The 12,209-nt window shown below is 36.0% G+C and overlaps 1 protein-coding gene across 2 annotated transcripts in view; it reads right to left on the reverse strand.

Annotated features, from left to right (window-relative positions):
- LOC149560625 (uncharacterized) overlaps window positions 1-10,747 on the reverse strand; it is a 31,639-nt gene extending 20,892 nt beyond the window's left edge. Inside the window, exons 1-2 of one of the 2 annotated variants that reach the window (XM_089824752.1) lie at window positions 10,542-10,747; window positions 3,198-3,299 (exon numbers count right to left, since the gene is read on the reverse strand). In XM_089824752.1, the coding sequence (XP_089680878.1) occupies window positions 3,198-3,299; window positions 10,542-10,689 (250 nt within the window). In that variant the 5' untranslated portion in view covers window positions 10,690-10,747. The remainder of the gene's footprint in view (window positions 1-3,197; window positions 3,300-10,541) is intronic. The other variant, XM_089824753.1, reaches the window with a different exon arrangement.
- Window positions 10,748-12,209: the final 1,462 nt, after the last annotated feature.

Consider the following 12,209-nt stretch of genomic DNA (forward strand, 5'->3'; position numbering starts at 1 on the left):
GCCTGTTCCTACTCTGGAATTCCTTTAGCCTCGGAGTATGTTTGAGGTTCAAACGCATTGTGAATGTTGGCCATCAGAGCTAAGTTAACAGACTCAGTAGGTTTGTTCTTTTCCCAAGCAGTTCTCCCATTAATGAGCTCATCATCACGAAGATTAGCAAATGTCTTAGCCCACCACTTAGGTCAGAGAGGAGAATGACCAACAATAGTATCAAGAGATGCTTCGTGATCAGGTTCCTCATTAGAAGAATCAGGAGCAAACTCAAGTGAAGCATCAAAAAATCAAGGTGATCCTGCAGGAGAAGTTGGAGGTGTCTATATACGAATCACTGGTATAACTGGAGCTGCAAGAGCTACAGGAGCCCTCCCATCTGGTGGACCTAATGGAAGCCTAACTCCCTAATCATGAGCCTTCATAGGCTGGTTTGTTGGATCAAGAACAGGAGAAACAGGCATGAATGGTCCTCACTACACATAAAAGACTACATCATGATTGTAGATGAGACGAGATGTCTCAACATTGATCAAGCGATAGGCTTTGTGAAAACTATTGTATCCAGCAAGCATGAGTTTCTAACTCTTAGCATCCAACTTGGTACGTGACGCATCAGGGATTCAAACAAAAGCAAGGGAGCCAAAAACCTTTAGGTGACTGATTTTGGGCTTGCGACCTAACCATGCCTCTTTCGGAGTTTTACCTTTGACAGCCACTATCGGTGACTGGTTCAAAAGATAAACTGCAATGTTAACTGCTTCTGCCCAAAACTTCTTCGGAATATGTCTGTGTTCAAGCATGGATTGAGCCATCTCGAGGATTGTTCTATTCCGATGTTCAACTACATTGTTCTATTGTGCTGTGTAGGGTGTTGTTAACTACCGTTTGATGCCATGAGTATCCAAGAAGCTAGAGAAATCATTAGAACAAAATCCCCCCCCATTGTCTGATCTAAGAGTAATAATAGATTTCCCAGACTCTTTTTCAACAAAAGGTTTAAACTTATGAAATACAGGAAACGCATCTTATTTCTTTTTAAAGAAATACACCCACATTTTTCTACTCAAATTATCAACAAACAACAGAAAATACCTAGACCCAAGAACAGAAAGAGTGGCCATAGGACCGCAGATATCGGCATGAACAAGCTTAAATACTTGAGAAGCTCGCCATGAATTGCCACTTGTGAAAGGTGTAGGATGTTGCTTCCCAGCATTGCATGCATCACAAACTCCAAGTTGTTGAGTCTGAATCTCTAGCAAACCCTACTACATGAATCTGCAGTTCACTACTATGTCCCTTGATCTGATATTACATAGCATATATATAGATCAACTCTATAACAAGGACAAGCTCGTCCTGAGCAAGCTCTGAGAGGTAATGCACATTTAAGTGTCGATATCATTGATGCTAAAGTGTGCTAACAGAAGACCACTGAGCAACCATAGCACAGTCTCAAAAATCACCAGAATCAGTAAGTCAGAAAAGACCATGATCCTCAAGACCCACTACAACAGTAGATTGGGTCACCTAATTAGTGATAGTGTACTAATGTGAATTGAAGATGACATCCAAGTGTGGAGAATGTCGCAATAACTAACTAAGAGTAGATTTAGTTCCATCCCTGCAACGTAGTACACATTGACGAAAATGAGATTCCTCCCAGCAGACTAAATCTGAATGTTGCCTTTGCCAACAACAATGTCCTCTTCTCCCCCATCAAAAATAACAGAATCTGAATAAGGTCGGTAGTCAGTAAACCAATCTCTAAGGTGAGTAAAATGACGAGAGGCACCTGAATCAATGTACCAAGCAGACAACTTCACATGATCTGCAGGTCTTTTAGCCATGAAGGCATAAAAGGAAGATTTCATCTGCTCAGTGTGCTTTGCACTAATTGCTTATATTGTGCAGCTAAGCATTTCCGACATTCAACCTTCATGTGCCCAAACTTGTGGCAATAGTTGCATTGAATGTTCTTCTTTCGGGAATCACCTAATGGTGGAGCAGAAGACTTCTACTAAGACGACTGTTTAAACTTGCCTTTATCCTTTTGAAAGGATTTAGCATCAAAGGCTTGCTCTGTAGAGGTGGAGATGGAACTGCTACCGAACTGTTATTTCCACCAATCTTACTGAAGCAAAAGTGTGCAGAGATTAATGAACTTCAAATCAACACCAGAAGACGTGATGTCAAGAGTCTTGATGAAATGCTCGTAAGACTTTGGCAAACTCTGAAGAGTGATAACTATAATGTCCTCTTCCTCCATCTTGCGACCGATGGCAAGCATCCATGATAATAAAAGACAGAGTGTTCTTTAAGAAGAAAGCTCTGCTTTTGTTAAAAGTCTCATGAAGACCTTTGAGATGTGGCCTTATCTCAACAATTGTCTTGCCAGAAAGAATTTGAGAGAGTCGATCATTAGCTACGGATAATTTGAGAAGCATCACCGCCTCTTGATTATTCAGATCCCATGTCTCCTGATTAGTACCAGGAGCAATTGGATACTTCATCACGCCTAGAACAATTTGATCGGTATTCCGATATTCAAAAATTGCTATGATTTGCTGCTTTCAAGTGCCATAGTTTCGACCATTGAATTTTGAGTTGTTCTCGAGCAGAATGTTTGTCAGAGATGCCATGGCACATTTTTCAATGAAAAACGTGAAAATCTGTGAAGGCACATTCTTCGAGGAAAAAAAATGAAGACCCAAAAAATTTGAAGGGTGACCAAGCTCAGAGAACCCAAATAGAATATGTTGGTTTCTAGATCCGCTGGCTTGAAAATTGAGACACGAAAATTGAGGCACCCAGAAAAAAAAAAGATGATGACCCAGTTGAGCTCTCAAAAATCCACCACGAATCTGGAATCAAAAAAATTTTGAGCTCAAAAATTAGGGTTTTGAAGAAAACCCTAGTCAGCAGCCATGAAAGGTCGAAGTTGCAGAAAAATGGAGTTTTCTTGGAGAAAATGGTCAATTTTTGCCATGAAGATGGACGTCCTTGAAGAAACGTTGCTAGAGACATCGATTTAGACACCAAAAAAAGGCATTTACAGGCACCTTTTTGAAAAATAGAATGCAGAAAAATGTCTACAAAAAATTAGCGGTTGAATCAACAAGAATAGCTCCAAGAACGATAGTTATAGATGCAATTTTTAGCAATTGTGGGCAGGAGAAAATGACCAAATGAAAAAAAATGACCTCCATTTTTGTGATGCTGCAATCTACAGACATTTCCAACTCGCGATTTTGCTCGTGCTTGAAAAAAGGCGATATTCAGATCCTCAAACCCTTGCCAAGAACCTGTTGAAGAATAGAGGAATTTCTTGAAGAAAAACGGAAACCCTAGACGGCATCAGAAATAATTTTGAAAACTTTGGAGCAAATAATTTCAAAAGAAATTATAAAAATTTCAAAAAAAAATTAAGTGTTGGCTCTAATACCATAATACGGAAATAATTGGTAAAATACTTGCTTGTTATTAACAGAGATCGAGAGGTCATTATACACAACAGAACGGAACGATGTTTCCTTAAGAAAAGATCATAAAGAATAGAAACCTTCTATTCTAGCCGAAAGAAAGCTAAAAAAGCTACAACTAACTAAAGTTAACTAAATATTAGAAACATTCTAATATTTACAATAGATTACAAATAGATTACTATTAACTAATAATAGACGTTTATCTATTATCGTAATAATAATGGCTTTGATAAGTAAGTGAAACCTATGAAAAAATTGTTAGGACAGATTCTTAAGGATTAAAATAACATGCATATGGTTCTAGCTATGGTCTGCCTGTTGGGTCCCTTTTGTATTGTTCCTCTGGGCCCAATCTGATTGCTATGAGAATCTGCAACTTGAGTTTAGATTGAACCTCTGAAACTCTTATCCATATTGATCTAAGACCAACCCTGGATGGATAGAATATTGTCTTTCTAGAGTCTTACCAGCATAGAGGTTTATGCCATCTGGATCGTATTATCCAATGAAATAGACAAGGAGGTCCACGGGACAGGATTGGTGGTGACATTGACCACACAGGGCATGTACTTGCACTTGAAAAAAATTGGCCAAAGTAATATCATACAAACTGTTGTCTCCAAATTTTTCTAGGTGCCTATGGGGCCAGTAGAATTTTTCTAGAAAAACATCATATTTGGCATCAAGTAGGGTTTTAAGGTGGCATTTCATAAACTGTGCGTACTCCCTCCCTTGTCAGGTTCAGTGGCAAATTAAAATGATTGTGGCAAATGTGGTTGGCAATGCAAATGGACAGAGTGAATTACTTATATGGTGTGTGCCTAGGGTTTATAAGGGGCATGGGAGGACCTCCTACACTTTTTTCCATTATTTTGGGAAAAATACTGTTGATGTTATTGTAGTTTCAGTCGGATATAAATATAATTATATTATTACTATTATGCTATATTAGAAAAATCAATATATATGTATATATATATCATTGTCATTTACTAAATCACATTTTGTAATAACAGATTGCATAATAATAATAATATTATTTACTGATTAGTCGGTGGTCTGACCGATTACATATAACTGATGGCATAATTATTATCGACTGATGGTATTGACTGTCGTGGAGGTCACGACCATGACACAGCCCATCATGGACGTGACTCACGATGAGATGTCATTAATATACATGCAGAGAAACCTGTGTTTAAACAGCATGGCAAACACATTAATAAACCAGTCTTCGGTGCTGATAGATTTCCAGGAAACGGGAATCTAAAACTATTTTAAATTACAGTCAGAAACAAATAACTGCTATCAAAGTCCGCAATCAGACTTAACAAACATATCAATGATCAAAGTCTACAATCAGACTTAATTAAATATTAAATTTTAAGTTGATAAGTATATCAGCATTATACATATAAAAATAATATATATCTATAATCAATCTGATCCTTTGTAAATTTTAACATGGTATCAGAGCAGGCTTAAGAGATGATCGGATCAGATTTCCATTGACAAGAAATACTTACATATTTTATACTTATCAAAATGGTGAATGGAATCAAACTTGAAGACTGACTTGAAGGTACTTCAAATTTGGAAGCCTGGAAACTGCAAATGATGCTAATACTAAGAAAGCATGAGTTAAAAACAATCGTAGAATATCCTCCTAAATCTATTGTGAATGACGAAAAGAGTCAATGACAACACTAGAGCAAAGGAATTATTAGTAGATAGAGTAAAAGATCATCTACTAACTATTATCACAAAGTTAGACTCTGTGTATGATATGTTCAAAGCCCTGGAAAACATGTTTGAGATCAACAACACTAACAGGATTCTTACTCTTAAAAATAAGCTCTCTAATATTAAAATGACTAAAGGAGAAACCATCACCTCATACTTTACAAGGATAACAGAATTAAGAAACCAACTCTCAACAATTGGTCACATCTATGATAGAAAGAGCTAGCTATGATAACCTTAAATGGACTCATAGGAAAACTTTGGACAAGGAATAAGTGCTCGCTCCAAGCTCCCCAAATTTGATCGACTAAAAGCTACTGTACTCAAGAAAAGTGTAATCTAATATCTAGAGAATCACTGTGGAATCCACAAATGAAAGTTTTCAACATGCACTTTGTCTTATTCACTTCTATGATTGCTCTTATTCCAGCGCAGTCTTGCCAAAATGATCTACAGTCTACTAAGAATTTTGTACCAGTTCAGAAATGTTCAATCTTATTCATTGCACCAGAGTTCAATTAGTTTCAATTCCACACATGAAATGCAGAGATATTTCACTCAAATGTTTACGTATTTTGTAGGTTGTTCATGCTTCCCAGCATTCATTCAACTTGTGCAACTGCAACACTCCAGGTAAGTCCTCACCTGCTATAACCTTGCAACATTTCCAAAAATAACATATATCTATTTATGCTTCTACACAATCGCACCGTAATCTTCTTCATATAAATATATTGTTCATAGTTAACACCACTTGTAAATACAAATGAAAACATAAGCATAAAAGCAACTCTTTTGTAATCGTGATCATTCTCTTTGCAATAGTCCTCTATTTACTTAAACCTAGTTATTATAAGCCCATGTTAGATCCAACAAACAATATGACACCAAGGAGTTGCTGCCATACAAAAGAAGACCCGCAAAATCCTATTGTAGAAGAGACATATAAATTGTCCATATTAGATGGTCAACCACAGATACTATCAATTGATAAAGCTCTAGCCAATGACCACTGCTTCCGGATTGATTCATTCAACTACACAATCGGTGACTGCTTATTCGACACAATATGTGCTGCTTTGTTGCCAAATACACCTGTCAAGCTTTGCAATGGACTCGTTAATGGGCCAAAAAAAAACCCCAAAATGAGACATCAAAATGGAATAACACATTTTAAAACAACATAATTTCATGTTTACCACCTTTCCCTAATGTATTTCCCTCCATTCCAATAATGATTGTTTGTGGAAATTAAAAATAAACAATTTATTTACTTAAAGAAGCATAGTAAAGTTTATTAACATCTTGAAAAGATATATGTAAAGAGCATAGATATATATAATCATATTTATCAACATTACATACACTAAGCATACATATGAAAAATATTCTAATGCGTACCGCAATATTTACTAGATCCAAATATGCCCATATTCTAAATTGCACATCTCTTTTTTCAATTACTAATTTGTTTCTATCTTCCTTCGTGCTCTCCTTCAACATGGTCTTCTATCTTTATGTCTCTATAAAGAGAGAACCCTTGGAGGTTGCTGATATTTAAGAACAGTCATAACCTTTCTTAATGATGTCTATATGGTTTCTTTTGCCTTCATACTAATCATCACTCCTAAAATAATAGTATCACTGTTTAATATATTGCTGCTCATATCAATTCCTGTCCTCCAAGTGATCGTTACAGCCCACCATCATCCTTATTCAATCACTGCATGATCACTGCCTTTCATCCTTCTTATAATCATTGACTGAGATTATTACTTCCAACAGAAAATTGTGCAGTCCTGTAAAAAAAAAATTCCTTGAGCATTGATATCTTTCTCTATGGCAAGGGCATTGACAGTCCGCCCCATGATTGCTTGTCCTCAAGCAATTGATAGTTTAAACATTTTTTTCAATGTGAGGGTCCATAAACTAGCTCATGGAGGCTTGTAATCTTTAAATTCTTCTTAGCTTGATTAGGTTCAACGTTTGCATAATATCATATATATCTCTAACAGTAAGGCAAGAACTTATATACTGAGATGAGGATTTGAAACATGACATATATTTATGCTATATTCTATGAAGTTGTTTCCCTTCACTGGTCAAAGGAATCTTAGGGTTTCTCTAGAGTGATTAAAGTGACATATTACAATCTTTACTATTGAGATTGGTTGGATTATTTGTTTCCTGATCTTGAGGATATAAGGGTGTGGCAACTACTTTAACCATCTTGATTCCAATTGTCTAGTCAATTGTCAACACTTGATTATCATCCTTGCTTCTTTAACTGAATGTTGCTGAGATTTTCTTCACTGCACCTTTTTCTTTTGCTTGGATTTTCTTTTCTTCTTCCATGCTTCCTCGTCAAACAATGCCTCTATATCATGCACTTGGCTTCTTTTTCCGTGTATATGTCCCAGGTCCCATTTTTCCTTGCACTTCAAACACAGATTTTTATTTTTAAGTTATTTTCAATGTCATATGCACCCATTTATCCTTGCATTTGAAGCACATTTTTTTCTCTTGAACCTTTTGTTCACATTGAACAAACATGTCCATACTCCTATTCATCCTTACAGTTGAAGCATACAGTTTTCCTATGAATCTTTTCCTATTCACCTCTAGAAAGAAATGTTCTCTTATGCCCATCTTCCTTGTAGAAGGGTTTATCTTTTGACGATATATTTATAGAGTGACTTTTATCTTTTGTTTTGGTGGTATCAAGTCATATGGCTTTTAGGATTGCACCTTGGATTGGTAAGATCCAAGGCACTTAGTAGGCCCCAAGTAGATTCTAATATTCCCTCTACACATAGGTAGTGAGTCTCTTTTTGGTTATTCCAAAACCATGACGAAGAGTTTTTGGGTTTCTATCATGTAGTCCTCAATGGTCCCCTCTTGCCTTAGTTGGGTTAATTCTTTGGAATACCTCTTCAGGTGTTTTTATCAAATCGTTCAATGAGTTTGTTAGATATTCATGTCTGCACTTGTCTACATTGAGCTTCTCAGAAATCTATGTGTGACTGTGGATGGCATTGTTTCTCTTGCTCTCTGTTTTCTCTATGGTTCTCTTGTGCATCATATATTTTATTCAGTGCATCCATGTGTGTTCGTGTTTCATCTTCTTGCTCACTTGGTGCCATGTAATCGCTGACCTGACATTTAGCATATGTCATCGTCCTTGCTCGCAGCTTTGGCTTTGAGTGTGTTATCATTTTAACATCATGTGTGTGCTAATTATTGTGTTGTAGTTGACAATTTCTACTTGCCTTCAACAGTTCACATAATAACGACGTTGGTTCTCTCTATATGGCATCAAGTTATGTTTTATTAGGCTGTTTCTGTATTGATGTGCCAACCTTGTCTTTTCGAATAGTTTGCGGGAGTTAATACTTGTATCATAACTATTCATGATACGGTGGACTACTAATCAGGCATCAAGATGCCTCTCATGTGATGGAAAAAAAATAAATCATCTAATGTTTTTGGTTCAGGCCTCTGGAATGCAGCATTATGAGATGCTACAGCTTTGAGCCTTCAGATATTGGTGTGTTCTTCAGCTACAGGGATTTTGTAGTTTTGATACTTCCAGTCTCTGATTGTGTATAGTAGAGACATATTTATATTGTACCCTTCTTATGATGATGCTATATGGTCATTATATGAAAACTGCAGATCAGTCCTTATTTATGCTCTGTGAGAGCTAGCGTGAGATTATTTTGCAGTTGTTTTGAAGAACAACTGAATATATTTGGGTGCTCTTTATAAAGTTTCCCAACCCCCTACACTGGAAATCCAATGTCGCTCAAAGTTGACAAGTTTAGATTTCCTTAACAAACAATCAATGCGGAGGCAACAAGTTATGTATATGACAAGGTTTTCTACAAGTGCATTCAAAGAAGGGCAAAAGCCAAAATATAGATCCATAGGATCATGAAATTGATGACTAAATATCAATTGTAACTAGAAGCTAAGCTCATTTTCCAATGCTATAAAATTATGAGGTCTGGCTAGATGAAAATAAAAAGGGTTTGAAACCAGTTAAGCCCAAGCAATTTTTCAGATTTCTTAGTTTAATGTGTATGCAGCTGCCAGCAGACCAGTTGACAAGGCCAAGGGCTTTGTCTCTGCCAACAATAGAGCTCATGGTTCCATCCTTTTTGTTCTTTGGTTCCCCTAATAAAGCCTTCCACTAATCACGTGAGATCAAGAAATGCATATATATATTAAAAAAACTTTCACTAATTTTAACTGAAAACAACAACAGTCAAAATCATTTTTTATTAAATTAGATATCATTAGTTATGCACTCCTATTAGAATCCATATTGAGAGAACTATTCCGCTGAAATCTCAACCGTGTACATATACAGGGTACACGTGATTCATGGGATTTTAACGTAAGAATCGTGAGGGAGGAAGGGTAGTTTAAAATTTATTCCGTCAATACCATTGACGAAATTTAAGAAAAAACCCTTGCAAGTAACCGAGTACCGTGGAAGCTTAAAAAATTATAGTTCGCTGCATAATTATTTCAAACCTCAAAAGAGGATCAGGACAAGTTTTTTAATGATCCAACTGTCCTTTGGCGCCATAGAATTGTAAGGAAACACAAATTTGGAACATTGCCAAAAAAATTGACAAGGTAAATAGAAAATGGTATGCCAACTTCAGCCAAAAGATGGCACCGGCTGCCAATGCAAGAAAATGTAACTTCTACTAATGATCAGAGAAGATTTAGACTCGACTAAGAGTGTAAAAATACATCAGCCCCAATAATAGTAGCTAAAGAGAAACCAGGGGATGAAAGGAACACAAGAGAATGTCCAAATATGTAAATTGATGAATCCTGCGGATCCTTATACCCTTGACTGTGTTAGCGTGTATGTCCTAGGGAGCCGTCAAAGCGTCTTCTCCTATTCCGACCAATGAGGGAGTTAAACTGTTGACTCTCATGAGCGGAAATGCGGTTAAGAAATTTGTGTTAACAAACAAGGTTTTGGGGGGTCTCAATTTTTTTTATTTGCGAGGCGGTAAAAATCAGAATGCCCTCGAGAATTCAAGTCCATTGATGTCCTACTATTTTCTTGCCGCAGGCCTCTCAATTTTTTTTATTCCGTAAACCTGATTTTACAGTGTTTTTTTGCCATATCCGTTATATCATTATTTGCAGGCTTTGATAATAAAACAAGAAAAGTTTCGATTTATATGCCAAGGTATTCCGATGAACTGTTTAAGGGAATGCATGATCTGATGCACAGTAAAAACAGAGGAACTAAAAATAAAATGTCCATCTAGAGACGTCAGAAATGCATACGTGATGTCCAGCAGCTGGGAAGCGAAGTAATTTTGTGCACTGGTACAGCCGAGCCTTTGCTAATAAAGGAACCCCCATTACGAAAACGTATTTCGAGGAAACAAGCAGGGCCGCGGAAAAATATGAAAAATGTTTTAGTTAGAACCATGACAAAATTGGTTTTGTCTTTGTCTTGTTTTAGAGTTCAATGAAAGTTTTTGAACTTCTTCGATTTGTCTATGTTTGGTTAAGTGTTATTATCATCATTTGCACCCAAAGAAGGTGCAAGGGATATGTTGATAGATGTTTAATTTGGAAGTATAAGCAAAGTTTCAGATAATAAATGGAAGTGCATATAAGTGTTGATCTATTATAGAAGGTGGACTTGTATGAAGGAGAGCACAAGAAGTCAATGCTTAGATAACAACCATATGGACACTATAGTGACCCATAACAACATTGACGAATCATATGAGAACTTATACAAAGCAATGACACAAAGCATAATATAAGCCAAGAAATAATGTGTAACCATAAAAAGCAAATGGAGTATAGTCTCATGGATTATGCTTGATGAATTTCAAGCCAATCAATAGGATTCTACATCTTTTCAATGTGGACCACACAAAAATCATAAGAACATTACCAATGAAACAAATTCCTATCACATGGCATTTTCATGGAATCAATACCACCAAACCAGCATATGAATGCACATCCTAAAGAGCTTTGTATTTATTTAAACAAAACCAAAGAGAAAGGGAAGTTTAGTACTCTTTAAGCTTAATGACTTCTTACAATGACATTAACTTTAGTTGCAAACAATTTCTTTTAAAAAAATTGACCATCTCTTCCATGTCTATTAAAAGACAAAATTATTTGATGCTCTTAAGTCTAATGAATTTGAAAGGACTAATCAAATGTATTATTTAAAGTTGTCATTATTTTAAGAATTTAAAATCAAATTAGAAATAAAAGGAAAGGAAGAATAAAAGTACAAAAATATCAATGGGCCCTTGGTCCACTAGTGAAGTTGAAAGGTTCTTAAAGATCCAGTCAAAGATCAAGTCATGTTGAATGTAAGGCTCCATTATCAAAAAAAGGGATGAGGTCAGGATCGTGCCTCAGGAAAATTTGGTGGAATGGATATCCCCTAGTTCTTGGCTCTTTGCCAAACAAGGCCAGGCATTGGCTCGTGCTTCCATATTGGGTCGTTAAAGATTTTGTGGATGGTCTTCATTAAAAAAGTACAAAGAATATCAATGATTCTTGGTTTGATTGTGAAGTTGAATGGTTATTAATGAGTCTACCAAAGATCGAGTGAGACCCTATGAAATGAGACCAAGATTGTGCCCCGAATGAATACTTATTGTTGTTGCAATGTCTCCCTTGATGAACTCTATATAGATGAAATGAATAAAGAATATGATAACCCATTTATTTGCTTGGCACCCCAAGATAGACAACACAAAGGGATCTTCTCTTGCATGTAAACTTGTGGCTTTTTACTTATCCATTTTTAATATGCAAAGGAGTTTATTGTTAATAACTCCCATGAAAGGCTTTTAAACCTTAAAATTGTAAATTCATAAATTTTATCCAAAAGAAAAATAATGAAATTCTTTGAAAGGATGAAATTATGCATTTTATTCTTTTTAAATTATAAATACATGATTTTTTCTAGTTGTC

Source organism: Cupressus sempervirens, chromosome 4 (assembly GCF_028749045.1).
Source record: "Cupressus sempervirens isolate cs-2001-9-10 chromosome 4, ASM2874904v1, whole genome shotgun sequence".
Lineage (NCBI taxonomy): Eukaryota > Viridiplantae > Streptophyta > Pinopsida > Cupressales > Cupressaceae > Cupressus > Cupressus sempervirens.